The 24396-nt window shown below is 39.7% G+C and overlaps 1 protein-coding gene and 1 long non-coding RNA gene across 3 annotated transcripts in view; one reads left to right on the plus strand and one right to left on the minus strand.

Moving 5' to 3' along the window:
• myo1ea (myosin IEa) overlaps positions 1–24396 on the plus strand; it is a 47764-nt gene that overhangs the window by 7759 nt on the left and 15609 nt on the right. For both annotated transcript variants that reach the window (XM_051378506.1, XM_051378505.1), the window contains exons 2-14: positions 7073–7216; positions 8347–8436; positions 9614–9708; positions 13509–13596; positions 15282–15371; positions 16202–16333; positions 16640–16774; positions 17052–17184; positions 20767–20963; positions 21080–21160; positions 21841–21927; positions 22037–22120; positions 23668–23835. In XM_051378506.1, the coding sequence (XP_051234466.1) occupies positions 7073–7216; positions 8347–8436; positions 9614–9708; positions 13509–13596; positions 15282–15371; positions 16202–16333; positions 16640–16774; positions 17052–17184; positions 20767–20963; positions 21080–21160; positions 21841–21927; positions 22037–22120; positions 23668–23835 (1524 nt within the window). The remainder of the gene's footprint in view (positions 1–7072; positions 7217–8346; positions 8437–9613; positions 9709–13508; positions 13597–15281; positions 15372–16201; positions 16334–16639; positions 16775–17051; positions 17185–20766; positions 20964–21079; positions 21161–21840; positions 21928–22036; positions 22121–23667; positions 23836–24396) is intronic.
• LOC127351203 (uncharacterized) lies at positions 612–3336 on the minus strand. The gene is made up of 3 exons (XR_007880811.1): positions 3097–3336; positions 2811–2847; positions 612–2490 (listed from the first exon to the last, which is right to left on the minus strand). It is a non-coding gene; the product is annotated as an uncharacterized LOC127351203 (long non-coding RNA).

The following is a 24396-nucleotide window of genomic DNA, read 5'->3' on the forward strand; positions in this document are numbered from 1 at the left end:
GAAATGCCATCCATTTTACAACTTCACATCTTAATATTGCTGTGTCCCAATTAATTGTGAAACTTTACCATTCTTATGTCTGAGAATGTACACTTGATTTTGTGCTGTCACTGTGAACTCAAATCTAAGGCCTCTCAGACAATGAATGGATCATTGTCTGTGGAGAACCATAAGGTGATATGTTTTCTTGAAACCAAATTAAATATGTTAACAACAAAAATGTTATGGCTCCACAAAGTCAGAGAATAGTTCACTTTAATGTTTAGTGTGACTAGAGTCTAATCATTTATCAACAGTTTCAGTTTAGAGAGAGTTGTGCAGAAACTGTTTTCTGCTCTGTGTAATTCACTCTAATTCACTGCTGATTACTCTTTTAATCAAGTGCCAGCCTCATCTGGAGTTTTCAGCATCAATTTAGATGAAGATGCTGTGTGTGTGTGTGTGTGTGTGTGTGTGTGTGTGTGTGTGTGTGTGTGTGTGTGTGTGTGTGTGTGTGTGTGTGTGTGTGTGTGTGTGTGTGTGTGTGTGTGTGTGTGTGTGTGTGTGTGTGTCGTGCAGGGGCCAGTGTAACCTTAATGAGCACCTCATCCCTCAGCGGTTCAGACAGGATCAGAGCGTCTTCACACTGTGGGTCACTGCTCCTTTGACACACACACACACACGCACACACACATACACACACACATACACATACACATACACACACACTCTTCTACTGAGGTTCGACTCTGTCTCTCATCATTGTTTATTTTTTCCTCTCCCTTGGAATGACCAACTATCTCAGTCAGCAGTTTTATCTGCATCTGGCCCGATTACACACAGTGAGTGATCTTGGACAAAGTGCAAATGCAAGCAGCAGAGACCAGGTGGAAATGCTGTTTAGAGAGTATTACTCCTTAAGCTCTGTTTAGTTTAGATCAAACCAGATATGTTTTGGATTCCATCGAGGAGTACGGGGGAAAAAACTGTAAAAATCTACCCACACGTTACTGGCAGTCTTGGTGGAAATTATAAACCATTTAGTAGTTTGAAATGGTGTCCAATAGTAGCACTAGACAAAAAATAGTGACTTATGACGTAAATATCCCATATTTACTGTTTCATCAGTGTTCATGGTTTAGTTTCAGGGATATTTGCAATTTATATACATATACAGTTCATTGGAGTGTACCATTTTGTTATAGCAGTGAACTTCCTTTCAGACTTTCCTGAGATAGGTAATCTATCATAGCAGACATTTGGGTGCCTTTTTTTCTTACAATCGATAAAGTGTTTGTGTGATAACACAGTTTCACACAGAGAGGGAGTTTTGAAAAGTAGTCTTCGTTGGTGCATTCAAGGAAGCTCAGACATCTGATGATTAGAGAGTCATCTTCAGAAAGCATTGCATTTATAGGGTTTCCATGTTTTTGGATTGTTGGAAAAGTAAAGCCAGAGGAGACAATAAGAGAAGAACATCATGGACAATGCAAATATGGTTGTCTTGCATTAAGAAGGTTATTCTCAGGTTGGATACATTTTTCCAGTCACTGCTACAGGACATCACTGTGTGACAATTATGTAACGTTGTCAAACAAAATAAGTTGTTCACTCTATCAAAATCAAATCTTAAGTCTCTGTACATTGATTTTTATATTATACTGAAATTAAATGCTGGCAGGGGCTGCATTGGTTGGAAATAAAGAAGTCTTATGGTATACTTATGTAAACAATTTATAATTTGCAGTTAATGGGCTAAAACACACAAAACAACTGGTATGGTGCTTGAAGTGTTCCGCCTGCTGCATCAACACCAATATGTTCCTGTCCGTAAGAATATCATCTGTTCCCCACACTGTGATCTCAGAGAATAATGGTTTTGTGATGTACTGTAGTAATATCTTTTAACTACCTCAGGTCTTGTTAGTTCTCAGCAACAAGCTGAGCATCTCAAATTTACCAGCTGTAAATCAAAATGATCAAGTGCAACACCAGATCATTTCCCCCTAATTCACTTCTCCACTTTAAGAACAGCTGCACTTTTATAGACCCAACACATCCTTCTTCCTCTAATCAACTCAATTTCAATCATCTGAGCAAAGGAAGAGATGTTTTTGCCTAAAATGAAACAAAGTAGAAGGAAGATTTATTCTTTCCAGTCAGAAGTGAAGGCCAAATCAATCATTTCTAGACTATTATAAATGTAATGGTAAAACAAAAAAACAAAATGCATTTCATAAAAGTCCCTTTGGAAACTCTTTGAACTCGTCAGCCATGACTGGAATTATCCTGAATTTGTGCTTTAATTTGTGACACATGTTTACCAAATTAGATTACTTGGATCTTTGTCCTTGGCTCTTTCACCAGCAGCCTTTTCATCACATAGCCATTGTCGTATACTGATAATAATTTGGAAATAGTGACACATCGGAATTCAGTCCCTTACATCCACAGCAATCGCTGAACAAGAGCATCATCTTTTCTTTGGCCTCAGGTTGCTCTTGAACTTTTCTAAAGGAAGAAAGTAGAGATGAAGATTTAAAGATCTCAAACTTGAGATGCCATGTAATTTGGCTGCAGAAAGAAATTATAGCATTAATATATCGCTACAGGCACTAGTGCATATGAGAAATTAATGATCTGTGTGTAAGGTCTGAACTACAAAAACATGCACTGTATAAGTATATTGTCAAAGCAATAATTTTTAAAAACTAATTTTATAATGGAAACACAATTTGAACATGACATTTGCAAGGCAGCATTGACTTTAGAAATGAGGTCAAGTAAGCTGGTACATGGTGGCACAGCTAATCTAATACATGAGGGCTTACCAGACATGGGGGCTCTCCTAAAGCAGTCCACTCCAGGCTGAAAGTCAAAGCCACATCCACTGAAATGCTTTGGGCATTTTCCCCTAGTCTCATTCAGTACTTGACCTACAGTAATAGTCTGCCTTGTAGCACTAAGAAGGCTGTGTTTTAAGCTAGATTTATCTTAAGAGGCTTCAGCTAACATATGACAACCAACAGACTTAGATTGGTTCTGTACAGAAACTCAACTCTTTGTGGCACAAATAAGCTCTCAGCTATTTAGATATTTGACCAGTATTCAATTTACCTTCGCCAGATGTGGTCTGCTTTACATATTTGTCCTCAGTCATTTGCTTGTCTCGAAGTTGTGTGATTTCTCCAGACTTTTGGTGCAGAGTGATTAACGACTTTAGTTGCTTCTTATTTTAGAAGAGAGGAATTCGTTCTCATGGCTTTTATCCAGATTTTGCCTCAGAGGGCAGAGCAGAAACGTAGTTCTGACACATGGTGGACTGTGTGTCAGATCCTGGTGTGGAAAAGGAGAACGGCACAGAAGGGAGAAATGAGGGGAAAAGTGCCGCTTATGATACTGAATCAAACCCAGCCATTTCCTGTACCCTGAGCCAGAGCGGCTCAGCATTCTCCATATATGGTAATGGTATTTGCATGAAGGGAAACCCTGGGCTTATGGATCAGGACTGGTATTGAAATTCTTTTGTATTAACTTCTGGAAAAAGGTCCGGCCCCATTGGTTTTGGTGATCCAATTACCTTTTTTTGTGTTCTTCCATTTGTTTTCTTTTTGTTACGGTATCTGTAAAAATATATATTTAGATCCAACTCCTAAACAGAATATGTTTGTGATGTCAGATGCCCGGTTCTTTAATGAGTCTGTGTGTTGCTGTGCTCCGAAGTAAATTGGTTCCACGGTGATGGCGTTGTTATGGCCACCGTATAGACTCTAGTTGTGCCAGATGTCCCCTGTGTGTGTGTGTGTGTGTGTGTGTGTGTGTGTGTGTGTGTGTGTGTGTGTGTGTGTGTGTGTGTGTGTGTGTGTGTGTGTGTGTGTGTTTGTGTGTTTGTGTGTTTGTGTGTTTGTGTGTGTGTGTGTGTGTGTGTACACTATGACGCACGCCACAGGCCTTCAGAAACTCAGATTTCCTTTTGAAACAATTGGATTTATTATCATAAAACCTATAAAATTACAACAAATTGTGAGAAAATCTGTATCGTATGAGAAAATGTTTGACAATGAAACCATTTTCATTTTGTATGGATGAATAAAAAAATCTAATTTAATTTCCTTTTTGTAACCATTAACATGCTAACTTTATCTACTTGCTCATGTTCTTTGTGAGTGAATCCTCCCTTCTGCCATCAGGTACTGATGGGCTGATATTATTCTGTCAATCTGGCAATTTAACATTAAGTGTTACATATATCTTTTGTAATGTGCAGTCTGTATGTTGTTGTACTGCCAAACCAAATATGCCCTATTTCCCTTGCAGGCATTACCATAGTTGTGTTGTATTCAGTAACATGACAATGTGATAAATATAGGAGTCAGTGAGCAGCCTCTACCTCACTGGGTTATGCTTGTTTAATTACAGTGTAAGCAACATTACAAGAAAATCCAGAACTCATTAAAACATTTAGAAAAAATCATCATTTGCCAGATTCAAAAAATACATTTTGTTGAGATTGTGAAACATCTGCTGTCGGTGCAAATCATTACAGTATGTAGCTTTACACGCTAAGAGTCTGGATTGGAACCGGTGGAGCAGTTTGGATTTAATGGTAATACGATTAAGTATTTTCGTGAATGGTTCTGGTTCATAACCCAGCACAAGTGACCCTCCGCCCCAGCATCCCTACTACAGTCACTTGAGTATAACGACCCTCAACCCCTGGCTGCTCTGGTGCTGCTCAGCTGCCAGCAGCAGAGGAGTGTGGTTGTTTCAGGCACCTCCCAGACGTCTTTGTGTGTGCGTGCAGCCCTTCCTCCCTGAGCAGCTACTCCCTTAGTACACCGCTGTACGTGAGAATATTTTCTTAGTCCTCTTGCTTCATTACACAAGGCCTAAATAAAAACAGATGAGACAATCCTCAGAATATTTGATGTCTACCTCCTACGTCTCCAGCTTATTACCTCTCCCTTGTTGAATCTGCACAACTTTCATTCCAGACATAGCAGAGAGCGGTTAAATATAGCATATTCAATTGTTTTCACTTCGTGGTTGGGTCAGTGCTCTCTCTTAACGTCTGCTTTAGGAAAAGAGGTTCTCATCTGTCAAAGTACTACTTTTAATAAGTAGGTGGCAGCAAAAGGATAACTAGTAATTGCCTGGATAAAAAGAACATTTGAGTTTATGATTGATATAAAGAACAGGGCTCTGGACGGTACTGAGGCCCAGTCCGCCCTTCAGAGGAAAAAGTAAATTCAAATAAACATAAATCTATTCTGATGGATCAGCTTCACCTTGCTTGTGAAAATGATCCTGTATAGTAGTAGTTTATGGGCTTTTTTTGTGCATTATGGTGCCCTAAAAACACAGGGAAGTCTGGGAGTTGCTCAACGTCCACATTTAGTCCAAACCCTTTTGCCTGAAACTCTCTTATTACACTTAATATTTCCCTAATATATGCCTGTCTCCATATTGTAATTCTACTATTTCTACTTCTGTCTGCTCTGTATAAAGGACACCAATTGAATGTTTGTTTATCCCGAAAGAGGGATTCCTTCCCTGTGGCTCTTCTTGAGGTCTTTCCCTTTTTTACTTTTTACTTTAGGTAGTTTTCTGTATCCAAATCGAGGGTCTTAAGTGTCGTAACGTTTACATATTGTCTTCACAAATTGAATTAGCTTCTTAAACTCCTCAAATGTTTAGACTTCCCCCTCTCCCTTCACTCATTGTCAGGAGGTGTTTTTGGCCTTGAGAGTGACATTACTGTGTCATTTTTGCTGAGGAAGGAAGGAAGCATCTCCCTCTGCTGCAACTTAAAGGCAGTAGAACATGTTAATGGGTGTGATCTGGAGAATTAATCAAGTTATAATTTGCTGCTTACCTCCTGAGGGAAAATACCCACTGAATTAGTCAGAAAAGCTGTTAGCATTCCTCGCCAACTCCCATGCTATGACCGAGTCTGTAAAGGGGTTTTAATTTTGCTGTTGTAAAGAATAAAGTCACCCTGGAGGATATTAAAAGCTTGCTGGCCCTCCTCCTTGGCTAAGTAATTTAGAGTTAATTACTAAATGCAAAATGACTTTCCACTGGTTTATTTTGTACTGTAGTGATACTTTGAGGTTTGTGATATTAGCAGGGTTTTGCCCTTTGCTGTTTTTGTCTCATCTGCTTAAAATCTATAACTTACTCACTGTATTTATTGTTTTTTTTACTCATTTTTTTGTGGAATATATATATATATATAGTATATGTATGCACATAGCAGTTATGATATATGTTCTGTATAATATTGAAATACTCTCAAAAATCAAAACAGAAAGGGAACTGCAGAATAAGGTTGAGGTTTAACAACAATTCTTTCAATTTGATTTTTAAAGAACATCTATGCACTTCTGCTTCATGAAGTACAGTATCTTGCAGTTGAAGTACGACTGGTATTGTTTAGATGGGCACTCTGCTGCTTCCTCTCCCCATGCTTTCGCACTAAAGAGGGAGGAAGTCAATAGTTAACTCGTGTGTTGACTAATGTTCTGGATGCTCTCTGCAGCTTTGAGTGATTCTCCATCCAGGAGAAAGAGACTCACTCCTCACAGCACATTGTGACCCTCGTCCACAGTAGCCAGACAACACTGACTCATAGCGCATGATGAATGACCTCAGTTCTCCGGAGACTCACTCAGCTAAAACAAAAACAGGAATGTAGGGAGAAACCAGATTGTTAGGATATGGATAAAAGTTGGGTTAGAGCATTTTTAACACTTGGACAAATAACACAAAGCACTTCTTGGAATCTGACCTTGCACTATTTCAAAGTAAGCACAGCTCATCATGCTGCTGGGATCAGAAAATGTGCACACTTTAACGTTTCGCTGCTGTAATAACAAGCATGTTCCCCTTGGCTTTCATTTTCTCTGATTATCTCAACAGTGTGATAAAACCACACTGCCTCAGCCTCTGAGTGTGCTTTAAAGCCACAATTCATTCATGTAACTGTACATCTGTGTCACCTTGATGTCAGACTCTCGATTAGTATACGCCATCTCATTGTGTGTTTTTGTGGTGAGCTAACAATTGTGCATTGTATGTGTTTTTGTTGCAGGGGAGCCGGGGGCACTACCGGTACCACTGGCAGAGCCACAATGTCAAACACAGCGGAGTGGATGACATGGTGCTGCTCAGCAAGATCAACGAGGACGCCATCGTGGACAACCTCAAGAAGAGATACATGGATGACTACATCTTTGTATCCTTTGCACACAATCGCAGTTCACACTCTGGCGAGAAATAGTTGAGCCCCATCTTGTCTCTGCTATTCCCAGAATAGCTGAATGGTCATTCACAGCATCACTGTAGCAGTGAGTAATAGCTCAGTGTTGGGAGGTAACGACTTCCCTCTGAGACTCACTCACACAGGGGGCAAAGGGCCCCTCTGTGCGTACCTCCGCCCAGACCTCCTTCACCAAAGTCTAGATTTACTCTAGTTTTATCACTGTGGTGCAAAATGTGAACAAAATGGTGTTAGAAATAGCGGATTGCGTAATGGAGAAATCTACTGGGTTTTTTTTCAATCAGAGCATTGCCGCTATCTGTTTTTGAGCGGCCGTAACATTTGATTGTGGCGGGGGTTTAAAATGTTGTGCTGTGAGCTATCATTTTCATAGGTTTAGGTTTTCTAAAGTGCAGCTGTGGTCACACACACACACACACACACACACACACACACACACACACACACACACACACACACACACACACACACACACACACACACACACACACACATAAGCTGTTCATGATGTGAAATTAGTTGATGAATGAATGAATAACCCCCTTTGAAAAGCAATGCTGAGCGTTCACAAAGCGGCTCATTACATAAACTTCATCCACACTCTGGCAGCACTCAGGATTATGAAGTTTAGTAAATGCTGGCAGTTTTTGGGTTCGACATCTCTGAGTCAGGCCTTTGATTTGGGTCAATAAATAGCCGTAACTGTGAGGTCTCCTTGCCAAGGCTGTGGGTCACTGTAGGCCACCCACAATAGCAGCTTTATTTGCCTTGAGCGGCGTTTGGCTCTGGGGCATAAAACCTCACAGTGTTACATGGCTGGTCTATTCTCTGTCATTTGTAAGCACTGGATACTTATTTAGCCTCAGGCCTGATCACCAAATACTCCACTGCTGCACTGTTGCACTCTCTTGACGTCATGGCAGCCTTAGATTAAGTCATTTCTTTCCTTTACAGTTTTATAATCTCCTTGTAATGGATGTTTTGAAACTGTTTTATAATTTATACACACTTCTGCACATGATTTTAAATTGCTGATTTGTTTGTCTTCACTGTTCACAATGATCTTTAATATATAACCTCATCAGACATATATTGGACCTGTACTCATCTCTGTCAACCCTTTCAAGCTGATGCCATACTTTGGGGAAAAAGAAGTTGAGATGTATCAGGGCGCAGTAAGTGGGACAGTATATGACCTATGAACACATTTTTAAATGGCTTCTGTTGCTTGAAAGATTGAAATCGGAAAACTCACTCACGTACTGTTCAAAGACTGATGTACCTGTGGGTTTAAGATGGCAACAGTCAGAAGGACAAAGGCTTTGAAATGAAATGGGTTGGTTGCAGTGCGAACTTTCCAGCAGGCTGGCACAGATGTTGCTGTCAGAAACTTGACTCAACCATTGACAAGCCTTGGCAGTACCTTCACAGAACAGCATGTTCAAGTCTGCCTCCTCTCTTGGCCGGCCTGCTGAGAGTGGGCTTGTCTCCTTCACCCAGGAACACACTGAAAGACTTTTTAAAATCCTGACTGTGAAAACACTCAGCATTACACATGCCAAATTTAACAGTTTGGCAGATTGTAGTTGTGCATAAATGCAGTGGGTTCAGATTTACTTAGTGTTATCAGCTGAACTACAGGGGAAAGTTCAGATTTGTTCAGAATATTTAGAAACAGTCGTGAAGGCGCAGACTTTGCTCAGTCTGCTCAACAGATTTGGTGGTTGTGGCCATCTGTCTTATTTTGTACAGATCAATGCAGACTTTTCACAATCTTGGAAATAATATGTCCATATTAACCAAAGTGTGGTTAATATGTAAATGATTCTATATTTTGTATTGTCAACAAATCCAATGAAAGGACAAAAACCAACCTTGCATGAATCCCTCTCTCAATACTTTCTGACCGTCCCTACCTGTCTCTCTTCGGGAAGGCTCAGTGATATACTAAAACAGCTGGGCACTGTAGTTTTAGTGACTCAAATGGAACTAAATGCATTTGTTGAGGTCTGTTTTCAAATTAATACACATTTGGTGCTCTAGTGAGTAATTATGACAGCAGGATGTGGTGATTGAGTCAAAATAAACTACAGTGCCCACGTTCATCATGTTATGCATCATATTGCAGGAATATTACGGATGTGTTTCATAATGAATGGACATTAATGGAGCTCTGTAGCACAGAGGATTAAGGTACTTGATTATAAGTAGAACCACTTTATTGTTGGTTTTGGTCTTTTTTTTAGATTTATCACCTGACTTATGCTTTAATGTGTTCCTTGTTTTAGTTTTGGATTAACAGCAAAACTCTCTGACCATTGATTTTAATTAAAATCTTTTGTCAACTCTCAGGCTCAGTATGAGAACCCTCCTCATATCTACGCTCTGGCAGATAACATGTACAGAAACATGATGATTGACAGTGAGAACCAATGTGTTATCATCAGGTAAGGCTCACATATCATTCTCGCCTTCTTTACGCACCTTGAACTAATGGCATGTGACAACCAAAGTATGTAACAGCATGCAAAAGAGACAGCTTTCTTTAAATTCTCCATTTAATATTATAATTATTTAATTGATTGAGTGTTCACTTCACCCCATTTTGTCAGTGAGTCAAATCTTTAAATGTCCAGGATGGGAGAGAGTGAAACCCAAAGGCTAGAGATAGTAATCTGTACAATGTGATCTGTGAACTGAACTGCAGCTGAGCCTCTGCAGGTTATGATAATGGTTGGGAGAGGAGCAGCAGAACAGGTTCCACCACATCATTTGGTACAGCTGACCGACAGAGAGTGACGTGTTGCTTTGTTTTTTTTCCATCTTATCATTTTAAACTTAAGTGAAATGCAAAAAAAAAAAAAGAAGTGCTAATCTCCAAATATAAAAAAGATTTTTATAAAGAAAAAGGAAAAAAAACAGGAAGAACACCTGCATCCTTGGCCCCGAATCACTCTTCCCCTACAGTTAGGGGATTTTTAGGTGCTTTTACAGCCTGTTTGAGTTTGCTGGTGAATGTTTTTTAGCTACAAAGCTGCAGAGAGAAAAGTGTGGTGTCATGATTGAGGCTTTATCCTATGGCCCAGTCACCTGAGCGGCGTGGTTACTATAGTGCTTACCTCATGATGAATGAACCCTGCTTCAGCACTTTCCCCCGTTGTTTTGACAGCCAGCAGTTGCTCGTTCAGTTTCCCACATAAAGGCACTGAGGTGGATTTTGTGATTGACTAAATCAGCAAACAAAAGCATGGAAGTGGTTTTTATGATGAACCAGGTCTCAGTAAACAAAGGCTGCTGTGAACTGCTGGCCAGGCAGTGTGGTCAGCGTCGGCCTGTGTTAGCGCTTTTTCACATTTACTAAGAAAATGTGTGAATTAACCAAAAGGGGGAATTCTGGCTGAGGTGGTAGCAGTTTTTACTACTCTTGCAGGGAAATTGTGAATTTTTCCTATTTATTCAGTCTATTTACCATCTGCTTACAACAGCATGTGACTGGTGTAGCTATTGTATTGGAGCAGGTTGGTGTTTTCAGTTTTTTTTAAATCAGAGCTGTGATATCTTGGAAAGGCTCAACCAAAACATTTGTCATCCAAGAACCAACAGCTTCACATCTGTTCTAGCACAGATCAGAAACACACAGTCACTAGGTTTGTCGTCAGTTTCACAGAGAGCCATGATTTTCTGTTCCTCGAAACAAGGTTAGGTTTCATTCTTTCAGTCAACGTGTCACCTGAACAACAGCTCTTTGAACCTAATCCTACAGAAAAGCAGATTTATTCAGCGTTTACTGGCTTATCACCAGGAACCTTTTCTTTTTTTAATGACCATTCATGAGTCAGATGTGGACGACCTTCTTGATCCTTTATCGACTGTCGACAGTTGATGCTACTTTATCACAGATTTTGGTTTGGTGTTCACAGATAGCTGATGTTGTCTGCTTCTGTTGTTCATTCAGTCTTTTGTCCAGACTCCTTGCTGTTTCACCCATGTAGTGTTCTCTACAGCTGTTGCACACAATGTCATACACCAATCCAGACCTTTTCTCCTTCCTCTCCAAGGAACTGAGGGCAGCAAATGAATTATTTTAGGCTAAATGGACCGTTGATTGTGCTGCTCTGAAAGGGGCCGCTCAACAGTTCAGACACTGTATTGTACCCGCAGTCCGACGTCTTTCTCCTGTTGGCTTGACGTGCAGCAGGTCAGGAAGTGAGCCGTTTTCAGCAAACAATTAACTTGAGAGTGTGCCAGACAATAATAAAAGAAGCTAAGGGCAGCACCAAACCTGTGTCACCATACCATATGTCATATACATTTTTTTTTTTTCATTTTTTTTTTTTAGTAAATTGTAAATTGAAAAAGAAGAAGAGGCTCCAGTAGTTTTAATACAAAAAGAAGTTTATGTTCTTTAATGCACTGGGAATACAATGCTCTCACATTATCGCAAAAAAAATCTTGAGCACACTGTACTGTACATGAAGCTTCAACTAGTTCTGTGGGAATGCAGTGTGCCTTATTAGATTTAAAACCACCAAAACTAGAAGTCAGTGTTGACTGTGCATCCTTCTCATAGCTGATGCCAGTAATGATTTATGAAAGTTAATGCTTAAACCTCTGTGCCTCTGCATTGCATTGTTTAACTCTTGTCCTTGTTTGGTTAATAAATCTCTGCGGAAGTTAACAATGCCTTCAGCATTTCAGCGCCACAACAATGAGACTCGCCCATTTGGGGGGCTCAAAATGGGACTCAAACTCCCGCTGCAGCCTCTGTTGAAAATAGCTCTTCAGAGAATAACTTTCATGAGGAAAAACAATGCTTTCAGATGGAGCTTGGGTGTTTTTGTGAAATTAAAAAGAAAAACCACAGCTCAGCATATCAGTTTTTTTGCTGTTACTTGAGTAGTAAGTGTGTAGTGAGGTAGCCCAGACAATGCAAAAGGATTTAGAAGAACGTGAGAGGTATATAGGGGGAGGGTTACAACCATATAGAGACTGCTGTGTAATAGAGTGGCTCCCAAGACTTCCTCTGGCAGCCCCTAACAGTCTGCAGCTGTGTTTCTCACAGAGGCATTACCAACCTGACTCTGCTTTAAGGCACAGAAAGAAAAAACAGACTCCACTGCCAAACCACATATGTCAAAATAAGTATGATACTGGCAAAGTGTAAGGCTTGGAGGAAAATAGACAAGGAGTAGGGTGAGGGAAAAGTGATGAGGGGAAAAACCTATGAATGTGACAAAAAATAATTAATGCCCCTTATTGCTGCAGCAACTCATCTGCCCAGATGTGGCCATACACACATTTAGCCTCTGAGTGGAAATTTGCTTCTAGTTGCACAAAACACATTTTGGTTCATACAATAAATGGAGTGTTTACACATGAAAGCAGGAGTGTCGTAAAACATGTGTAAATAAGATCAACAGTTATAACTTGATTTGAAGCAGGATTTGGACCATCTGAATTAAGAATATGTACACATGCTATCTGGTTGGACCTAGAAAATCAAGAGTAACCATCATGACAACATTGACCACATACAGTAACACAAAACATCCTGTTTGCTGTTGACAAAACACATGTAGACAAACCTAAAACTTATATGCTACATGGTATTTTCTCTCTTGTGTTTTTGAACATGAATGTAAAGACTCACACTCAACTCTCTTCTAAGAATTATCACGCAGGGATACTCAAACTTCAAAATCAATACAAAAGACAACTAAAAAGTCTGCATGCTATGACTTATGCAAAAAAGATTATGTAATGCAGGGATATTTTGGGCTGGGCTTTTCCGGAGGTAGCTGTAATACATTAGACTGATAACAACCAATGGGACCAGGAAAAGCCCTTGGAAATTCTCAATTGCACAAGGAAATAAATAATCAATACAAAGGGATCACTAATGTTTTGTAATAGCTGGCAGGATCAATCAAGCAGAGAGACTGGTGCAACAGAAAAGGCTTTATTGGGTCAGTGGTTAGCAACTTGGGTGATAAAAACAGTTGATGTGAGAGACTGAAAGTAATGGCAGCTTAAACATGCATATGAATAACAAAACTCACTGGTCCACAACACCGAATGGTTAAAATACCAACCAGCCACCCAGATCTGCATTCATCACTTAACTTGATGTCTCTCAGCATACACTCAGGTGTCACATGCTATTAAGTCAGTGCATGAGGTAGATTTGAATTTGACTGAGACTACATGTATGAGGAAACACGTGCTTAAATCTTTATCTGTTTTTCAGTGGAGAGAGCGGTGCAGGGAAGACGGTGGCAGCCAAATACATCATGAGCTACATCTCCAGAGTCTCAGGGGGCGGACCCAAAGTACAGGTGATAAAAGCTGCTTTTTTTCCCTTTGAGGACGGAATGTAATAGATGCACATGATGTTCGAGATTATTGCTGCTTTGATTGAATGATAACACAATTGTATGCCCTGAATTAAGAAGAAAAAGGCAAACAAAGGGCTTGTTTAATGTGCTGGAGATGAAATTCAATGGAAAATGATGGAAAAGCATCCACACACTTTAGCCTTAGCAATATTTGCTCACTGAGGCAAACTCGAGGACCTTCTTCAAATTTAGTTTGCTTTTTCAATTAGTTTGAACATTTGTGTATCTTTCTAAATCGATGTCATAATCATATCTTCAATCATCCATCCGACTTGCATAATTGTTCACAAATTGTGCAAATGACGTAATGTCACTGCAGACTTGTATAAAAATAAAACAACCTGTTGCTACTTCGTTCCTGCACTTATTCCTCTCCTTAGACCCAGTCCTCCTCTTATCATCCTCATCCTTATAGCCCATAATAAGCCCATCAGCAGCCTCTTTTTCGCCCAGCCCCCTTCAGCCATCTGGCAGCCCCCCAAACCAGCAGATGTCCAGTTCCTAAGCTTGATAAAGATCTAAAGTTTGATGAGGAAATGCCTGTGCCATGATGGCAGTGGGATTTTTATATTTAATCCCCTCAGAGCTGCTTCCACCAAGGCAACGTTAGAAATCATCTTCAGGCTTTAAATTAAACTGTAAATCTTATGTGTTATAGCATTATTATTGTTTGTGATTGTTCAGTTACACTATATATAAATGTACACTTCTATACTTGTTATAAAAATTCCTCTCGTGGTAGTGTTTGTTTAAACAAATGTGTACGTTACAGTGGACACACACACAGTAACATACTTTTATCTTCACCTCTTCCAGCTCCTGTTTAGCATCACTTCCAATTCACATGTTTCCCTTCAGCTTTGCACATATTGTGCTGTATGCTCTATACAGCACATGCGTTCTTATGCAATGTGTTTATGGTGTGTGAGAATAGCCACACCCTGCCAGTAATGTATCTGTTCTTTCAAAATTCTAATAAATCTTAAAGGTAAAGTGACCATGTTGGAAATGTGTTCTCACTTGAAGTTGTTATCCCTTGGATTCAGTGGGTTTTGAAGCCCTATAAATAAATCAAGTCAAAATATAAGACTTAAGTGAAGGAAGAACCTCAGCGTGGGCCAGACGAGCAAAATATGATAAATTAGTAACTGTATGAGTATCTATAAATAGCTTGAAGTGTGAAGTGCAGTGTTTATTCTTTTTTTTCTTACAGCACTAAATTTAGGAAGGCAAAAAATAATTCCAAGAAATGACTTCCACTCAACGTCTGTGTACAATAATGGAAGTGGGAGTAACTCTGCTCGATTTAAAACTCATGTGTTTCTGACATGCAGATGGCTCACAGGAAAGATAATGTCCTCCAGACTTTGTATGGCTGTCTGTAGATGTGAATTTGTGTGTGTGTGTGTGTGTGTGTGTGTGTGTGTGTGTGTGTGTGTGTGTGTGTGTGTGTGTGTGTGTGTGTGTGTGTGTGTGTGTGTGTGTGTGTGTTTGTATTTGAGTGGAAAGTTCCAGAGGCAGACACGCCAGCCTGTCAGTGAGGGTGTGAAGTGTGTGGTATCGGTACCTGCTGCACAGTCTGTCTGTGACGTAGCTAACAGCTCATTGCCTCTGTCTCCTCGCAGCACGTCAAAGACATCATCCTGCAGTCCAACCCGCTGCTAGAGGCGTTCGGCAATGCCAAGACTGTGAGGAACAACAACTCCAGCAGATTCGTAAGGCTTTCATTTCACGAGTTGGCCTTTTCCACTTTTTTGTGAATCAGGGGGCCTAACGCTGTGGCTCAATTCATAAATGCTTCTTGTTAACTAAAGAAAACACATGAGAAAGTCCATCACATAAAGTGTAAACATGCAGACAAATGTTTAAATCATTAGAATTTGAAAATCTTTCTCCAAGGACACATGTGTTGTGTGAGCCAAAATGAGGATGAGTCTGGGAAATCATAACATAAGACAAAATTTGAATAACCCACTTACATTGCAAATGTTTAACTGTTGCGCAGACATAAATACATGCAGTAGCTACTACTTAACCAGCAATAATTTTAGGACTCAACTTTTTTGTGGTGCACCTTTGGATCCAAGCGAAGACTTTTGAAAACAAAGATTTGCAGTAACAGCTTTTCTTCTGTTTTCCGTTTTATTGCGTCATGCATGTCCTGGTTAACCAGAGGAGTTTATTGGTTAGGTGTTCAGGTTAGCACACAAGGCAGTGTTGTTTCACAAGTTGGGATATTTTTAGATTCATTTTTGGGGGAAATTAATTTGGTTTGGCACTAACGGCCTGAGATCACTACTTTTTAAGGTGCTGTCTTTGAATAAATGAGTGTCTCTGTTCTTTTTTTGGGACTGGAACCGATATTACATTACAGGCTTGTCTGGAGAAGAGAGCAAGGCCATAAGCAGGATCAGATTTTTATATAAATGTACACAGACATGCCGGCAGGGTGCCAATATCTTCGATCTTATACCTCTTCTCTGGCTTTAAGCTGTATTGCAGCCCACTCCAATACTGAACAACAAACGTTGCTTTGATCCATCAGGGGAAATACTTTGAGATCCAGTTCAGCTCTGGTGGCGAACCAGACGGAGGGAAAATCTCCAACTTCCTTCTGGAGAAGTCACGTGTCGTCATGAGGAATCCTGGAGAGAGGAGTTTCCATATATTCTATCAGGTGCGATTTTTATTTATTTTTTTGAGCTGAAGAGCAAACGGGAAACATTTGGCTTGTGAAGATGGTCTGTGAGGGGATTTCAGGACACATTGTATTGGGCGTGCCATTTGGCTGCAAGAAGAAGGTCAATCTGTTTTCATTGTGGATGGCTCGAGGTCCCTGGAAGACATAGAGGAGTTCAGTCTTACCATAGTACAGTTTTCTCATGAAAAGAGGAGCACAGAAAAAACCCATAAATATGGGTTTGTGCAAAAGCATGTCTATAATGGCTGCATCCACAATACACTATTAATTTCTCCTCTACAGTTGATAGAGGGAGCTAGTGGAGAGCAGAAGGGCAGCCTGGGAATCACAACCCTGGATTACTACACTTACCTCAATCAGTCTGGTTCCTACAAAGTGGACGACATCAACGACAAGAGCGACTTCCAGGAGACAATGGTACAGTCAGATTCCTTCTATTTAACTGCCAGTAGTGGTGTTGTATGTGTCTATGAATCTCATACCAGCGTTCATGTGGCTCACAGTCTTCTCTTTACATTCCTCCTGCTCCCTACCAGTCCTCTTTTGTTTTCTTTTCCAATGATCTCCTCCTGTTTTTGTTTACCAGTGAGACCGCAACAGGAGTAATTAGAGGACGTTAGCTAGGTACCACAGGAGTGAGTAAACCCATACTGCTGCCCTGATTTAGCATGATCTTTTCCTTTTGTTTTCCCAGCATGCCATGGAAGTGATTGGCATCTCAGCAGAGGACCGCTCCATGGTGCTTCAGATTGTGGCAGGAGTCCTGCACCTGGGAAATATCACTTTCAGGGAAGCAGGAAACTACGCTGCTGTGGAGAGTGAGGAGTGTAAGTAGGCCCACGCCAGGACTTTTGTACTTAAAGTGGTTCACACTGAAACAGGTAGCAACAACCAAAGCTCACTTTAAACCTTTGATGAAAATCAACTTTGTTATTTCAAGCTTGCAGTCTAATATTTAGGAGAGATACAGTAAAAATATAAAAAGTAAGTTTATTTATATTTTATTCAAAATGCGCGTGTTAAGACAAGACTAGGGCACAGACTGTATAAATAAAAATGGTTGTAGTCTCAGTCCGTGCTGTCTTTCAAAGGTTTCTGAAGAGCCGTAGCTCAGTATGGTCGGCTCTGGCTGCCACCGTGTCGGCAGTCTTGACTCCGCCGGCTCCAAGCTAACCCAGAACTGCAGAGACATGAGTGTGGGTGGAGCTGAGGCGGGCTGAATGAGGCCTGGTTGCTGATCCCAGCCACCAGCGACGGCACCCACCTGTCACTGAAAGCAGCCATACAGTTAATTATGTATACCTTTAAGCCTTATAATTTCTGCCATCAAATTGGGCATTTTAATAATATGGGGCCTAATGGAGATTCATGAAGTTGTCAAGGAACTGCAACTTTGGCACTTCCACGTTGGTCTCCGTTCTCATTCATGGAGGTTTCTGCTTGGTCTATGCCCATGTTTGTGGCTCTGTGAGGCTGCACTTAAGCACAGCAGTGAGCTAAATGGTAATGTCATGCTAACATGCAGGGGTAGTGTTTGCCATATTCTTATTTTTAGTTTAGTTTATATGCTAATTAGCACTAGAGTTATTATAATTTGTCTTCTGGGGAACATGAATGATCTAGATATTAGTGTATATATATATTTCTAGATCTAGATATTATGTGATCACCTGCATGTGACCCTAGAGGAAAAGTCAGGGCATGACCAAAGTCAGTAGGATTCATCATCTGGGGAGCATGAATGCACAATAATCATGGCAGATATTTCTCAATTGCCATTCTCCGTCAAAGAGACACCGCCGTTTGGGTATGACTGAGGCTAGAAACAATGGTACTGATGTTCAGGATGAGACTGGGTTGTGGTAAATTTCTTCTTTTCATTGCATTCTTGCCTTTCTGAATTTCTCTCTTCAGTGTCCTGAGCTGCCCTTCTCTGGTTGGTTTTGGAGGATATTTCTCTCTCACCACTTTCACTCCCTAAAGTTTTATTGTGTTAATGCAGGGCTGCAGCCAACTGTCTGGAGTAATCCAGGCCATGCTAGATTACCAGAAAATAAAACGCTATTATTGAAGGTCTGGACATATTTCGTCAGAGACTAAAATTACTTGGAAAAATACTTCTCCTTCTGTCCCCTTCCCTCTTGCCTTTTCCTGCCTTGTTTTATTCTTTTTTCTTTTCCTTTCGGCTTCCTCCTCATGCTGTGTCTGTATGATGCAGATGAGGGTGCAGTTGCCAGTATACAAAGCCTTGGTCTGTTCTGTGCAGACGTAACAGCGGCACTCCATAATCTCTGCCTTTCCTGTTCCCTTCAGTCCAACTTACTGTGTGCTTTAATATATATTCAGAACCCTGCTCCCCATATGAAACGTCACCAGCCAAGTTCAACTTGCACTCAACAGTAAGAGTCAATGCGTCATCTCTTGTTGAAAGAAATGTTTAGACTACTTGTGCAAATAATTTGGACATTATTTGGCTGGTTGGGTCAGTTCCAGAGTCGATCCCGAGAGAGTGACGTACTGTTTTGTAAAAACGACTATTTTAGGATCTTGTACTTCTCTATTGAAGAACTATTTTTGGGTTCAGCATTATGCACAGAGTTTTGGAAAATTTGAGCTCTTGACTCAAATTTAGAATAAAGTTCTGTGGTTTTGAAAAAGCCTTGTTTGGGAAATGCACTTATTTGCTTTTGTAATATTCATAACAATGTTTTCATTAGTATATAATCACCTGAAAATAGGAATTGTTATGTAATCCTACACACTGGACCTTTTAATTAAAAAAAGGTCATATAAGTGAGTTTTAGAGGTGTTAGTAGGTGTATTTTGTTTTCTTAGGACAGAGCCAGGCAAGCTGTTTCCCCCAGCTTCCAGTATTTGTGCTGAGCTAAGGATCCTTTAGTGTACAGGTATGAGAGTGCATGGTGTCGATTACTTTGCTGAAAAACCAAATAATTTCCCAAAATGTCAGACTATTCCTTTAAAAATCGCTAGGGCCAGGCTCAGATACTATTAAGGATATAAGGATAATTTCACAACTCCCAGGAGATGACACTCTTAATACACTATGAAAGTTTGACTATTTGTCTTTCTCAAGTCCCACACCTGGACTTAAACTTGCAAATATCCAATATTTTCATAATATTTTAAGCATTATTTTAATTTCGAGTTAAGCAGAGTCATCATTGTAGAAGTGAAGGATTATTATGTCACATCTCATGTGATGACTGAAGCCGCATGCTTTGTAAACATCACTCCCTGCTATTGCTCTCATTATCCACTGCCACTTTGACTAGCAAATTTCCTGCAGGTGAACTTGTGCTTACAAGCATTGTTTTAGAAATTCACATACACAACCATTTGTAAAAGCCTCGACACCGCTGTATGCAATCCATACTTTTCCTGCCTAACACAAAGAAAGACTTTTCGTCATTATTGAAGCAGGCGTATGGTCAGTCACACCCTCATGTCCCATAAGGGGAGCTACTGCAGTGGTCTAATGCATTCCCAGACACAGTGAGTCTGCAGGCCGGAGAGCCATTTCCTTTTAGGGGAAGTGAGTCACTGCAATAAGGCAGGGAGGGGCTCTCAGGGGAGAATATCAACGCCAGGTCGGGACAAATGATCTTTTTTTGGGTTCGCACAATACTATTCTTCTATTTTGTATTCAGCTATAATTCAAAGATCATCTGCTCTGAATTCACTCCAGAGGAGGTTTTGTTTTAGTGGTTTAGCTACAGAATCACTTCATTTTTGTGGCTTTAAACCACAATGGCATGTATTGTGGTTATCAGTGGAAGCTTTTCCGACTTGTGAAACCTTCTCACCGATCTATAAGAGTAAATGCGGTGCAAAAGGTATACTGGTACACTGGATTGGCAGTGGTTCTCTCTACATGGCAAAAATTACATCACTCCATGTTGATTTGCATACTGGTTTTCAAAGAGATGGCTCTTGTTTCAGAGAATCAAAATGTTTATATTAATGACTAACATGCTGCCCTATTTCTCAGTTCATCATAACAGTATGAATTAAATGAAATGCATTGTTTTCTCGGTTAATAATGACATCTACAAATTGTCAGAAGAATTTGTTTAGCCTGCACTGCAAAACCTAAAGAAAATAAGTTTACCATTACATAATCAGCAAATTGTCACATTTTATAAGGTCGAACCAGGAATGTTTGCATTTTGATAGCTGAATAATATCAATCATTTTTGGCTTGATTTTCTGGCAAATGACTAATCGGCTGTGTCTGTGTTGCAGTAATATGTCTTTAGATGCGGTTAAATAGCCAAATTGATCTTTTGTCATAAATTACTGTGGGTGATATTATTTTGGCTTGTGCCTGTTTTAAGGATTTAAATGTGTGCACACTTTAAGGTTTCTCTTCTTTCTCTTCTGTCTGACAGTTCTAGCCTTTCCTACGTTTCTGCTCGGAATTGACCAAAACCGTCTGAAGGAGAAACTGACGAGCCGTAAGATGGACAGCAAGTGGGGAAATGCAGTGGAGTCCATTGACGTGACACTGAACGTAGAGCAGGCGTGTTACACACGTGACGCCCTCTCCAAAGCCCTGCACTCACGAGTGTTTGACTTCCTGGTCGAGGTATGATTGCATGTTTGTACAGTTTTAGAGTTCAGGACAAAATTGTCATGAGTGATAAAACTGTGACAACCTTTAATGAACCTTTTATATTTAGTAACACACTCCTTTGATTTCAGTCCATCAACAAAGCCATGGTGAAAGATCATCAGGAGTTCAATATCGGAGTGTTGGACATTTATGGATTTGAAATTTTCCAAGTAAGTGTTTTTAGCCATTTCACAGACTGACACATGGCTACTGGAATTTGACTCTGCAGCAACACATAAATTAGATTAACAGGTATTAACTTTGAGCATTTAAACAGATTAAGCACAAAGGATAAGACTAATTTATAAAGTATGTGGATTAAGTACTATCTCCTGATTGACACAGCAGACCTTAACATGCTTTTCTAATCTGATTACTTGTTTGTTCCGTGTGAAGTCCTGGACTTGTTGATAGGATTTGACAAACTAAATGCAACTGTTTTTATATTATTTTGGTTTGCAAGAGCTTTAGATTCCTAATGTCAAGTACAGATTATTAGTGTGTACCATGACATTAAATAACATTAGCCACTGTGAACAGTATCTAATCAACTCCACCAGCTCTGTCTGTCTTTTATTTTGAAGTTTTTCTCTTTGAATACACAATGTAAGCAAAGGTCAGCTGCATTTTGTTGGCCACAGGTTAATAGACAGGAAGTTGCAGACCACCATCACATAAGGATTAGGCTGAAGGTGCAGTCTATGTGCTGTGAATTGCACAATGGGTCCTTTCCTTTAATAACTCCCACTCCAAACAAAGCCCATTGAACTTACAGGATATCCATACTGAACTGAAGATAAAGCACACTTAGCCTGTATGTATTTTATTAACTATGTCGTCTCTCCATCAGAAAAACGGATTCGAACAGTTCTGCATCAACTTTGTGAATGAGAAACTGCAGCAGATATTCATTGAGCTGACTCTGAAGGCAGAGCAGGTAAAAACACTTCACATTCTTCTTCTGTTTTTGTATTTATTTTTTTAATATCCAGCCTCACTCAATGTTTTATATTCTGACTGATCTCTGTTCATGTCTCTCTTTGTAGGAGGAGTATGTGCAGGAGGGCATCAAGTGGACTCAGATTGAGTACTTCAACAACAAGATCGTCTGTGATCTCATCGAGAGCAAAGTAAATGAACCTTAAATAAATAATAAAGTAAACAAACTATAAAGCGTGTATCCTTAGCAGGAGTGTGTAATTCCCACTGAGGGTGCACAATCCTTAAAATGTTTTATTTGAAATAAACTGCATGTGTATCTTGAACTTCATCAAAAACACATTGTAATAGATAATTATGGTTTGCGCTAATACGATAAGTGGATTAATCAGTTAGTTGATCATCAGAAAATAAATTGAAAGATGAATTGATTAATCAAGAAAGTAATTGGCAGATTAATTTTGTTGTGGGTCTAATCATGGGATACATTTTTAAGAAATCTATTAAAATGTCCTATTTGCAATGACAACATATTTTTGATTTGAACTGACCTGATTGAAGACAAAAAAATATATAAACTTAAATAAAATAAAACTATAAATAGAAAATATAAAAAAGACGTAATCTATCTAAATAGCAAAAATGGCTAAAAATACAACCTTCTTGGTGGAGGTAATAAATTAAGTTTTATTGAGAGCAGAGTTGTTAATCTTAAAACACTGTATTATTATCCTCTGCATCCATTTACAATCACAACAAATTTGGATATGAACAGTTGTCAGTTTCTTTTAAATAATGAACAGTTGTTGGTTTTATTGTCCTCATATTGTAAACTGAGTTACAAGCTCCCGCCAACTTCCTACTCTGTTGCCATGACTTGCAGCTTAATATCCTCAAACGTGCCGACATGCCTCTTAATTTGATTTATCTGTCCCACTGAGAGGCCTGATCCATGAAATCTACAACAAGGGCTTAAAACAAGCCTCCATCTGAGAGGAGCAGCGGATCTGTATCAGTGCCTGACAGCTCAGCTCTTTACACCAAACCCATTTAGTTCATTCAGTGACAACTTTACACGTGTCCTTTTAACAGAGCTTGTGTTCTCTGAGTTAGAGACACTGTTACCACTGTGCAAACTGAAGGCCACTGATCATCTGAAGACATAATGGAGCCAAATGGGGCAGTGTGTGAGAGTAGTGAGAGGCTGTGATAAAGCTGCTAGTAGTTGGTGTATTTGAGGAATAAAATGTTTAATACATATTTCTTTGTTCTGAAGTAACCCGTACTATAATATTTCATTTTGTCAAAAGGTTAAAAATGTTAATTATATTTCTTATTAATTATCAATTTATAATGGCACATATTAGGGCTACAACTAACAGTTATTTTCATTAGTGATTAATCGATTGTGTGGTTTATAAAATATCAGAAAATAGTGAAAAAGGTCCATCACAGTATTGCAGAGCTTAAGGTGACATCGTAAAATGTCTTGTTTTGTCCGACCAACAATCCAAACCCCAAAGATATTCAGTTTACTCTCATTAAAGACTAAGAAAACCAGCAAGTAATCAGAAGTTTAGTGTAGTTTTTGCTCAATAAATTACTTAAAACAATTGTTTATCAAAATTGTGATGTGAATCAAAAAATTATTTTCTGTCATAGATATATTGTTCCAGCTCTAGTACATATATCCATTGGAGTGTATATTGAATGTGAAATGTTTTCCTTGTAATCCCAGAATCCTCCTGGCATCATGTGCATCCTGGATGATGTGTGCGCCACCATGCACGCAGTGGGCGAGGGGGCTGACCAGACCATGCTTCAGAAGCTGCGAGTCCAGATCAACACCCACGAACACTTTAACAGCTGGAACCAGGGCTTCATCATCCACCACTACGCCGGCAAGGTCAGCCTGAGTGCACTCTCGCCACTCGCTGTGATGATTGCGATCATCTTGTTTTTGACAAACAGCACTCCTGTTTGATTGAATGGGAAATCGTCCATATCTCATATAAAGTCTGGACTTTCGAACACACACTGATTCTGGTAGAAGGATTACGACATTCAGTATAAGGTTTACAGCAACCTCCATAAACTTGTCTTTGCCGTGGCATGAACTGAAAACAATCATGTTATGCACACAGTCGGGAGCTGACTGCAACCTCTCGAAATAGAAAGTTATTAAAATGTAATTTTTTTATGGTGTTGGTATGGGAGCTGGTCCTGTTGCTTCCCACTTGTATGATCTGTCATAAATACCAGTTATGCAGCTGGTACTTTAATTTTGAAGTTGGTGTCGTCATCTTTGCCCTTTTAAGTTAAACTAACACCCCTTTCTCTCTATTTCTCCGACTATTTATGGCTGTAGTCCCTCATCTTAGGTAACAGTGTCTAACAAGTGTCATACATGTGAATCCGCCTTATTCAGTTTATACATTTCAGTTCATCAGATGTCTTTTTTTTTTTT

Source organism: Dicentrarchus labrax, unplaced genomic scaffold (assembly GCF_905237075.1).
Source record: "Dicentrarchus labrax unplaced genomic scaffold, dlabrax2021, whole genome shotgun sequence".
In the NCBI taxonomy this organism is placed as follows: Eukaryota; Metazoa; Chordata; class Actinopteri; family Moronidae; genus Dicentrarchus; species Dicentrarchus labrax.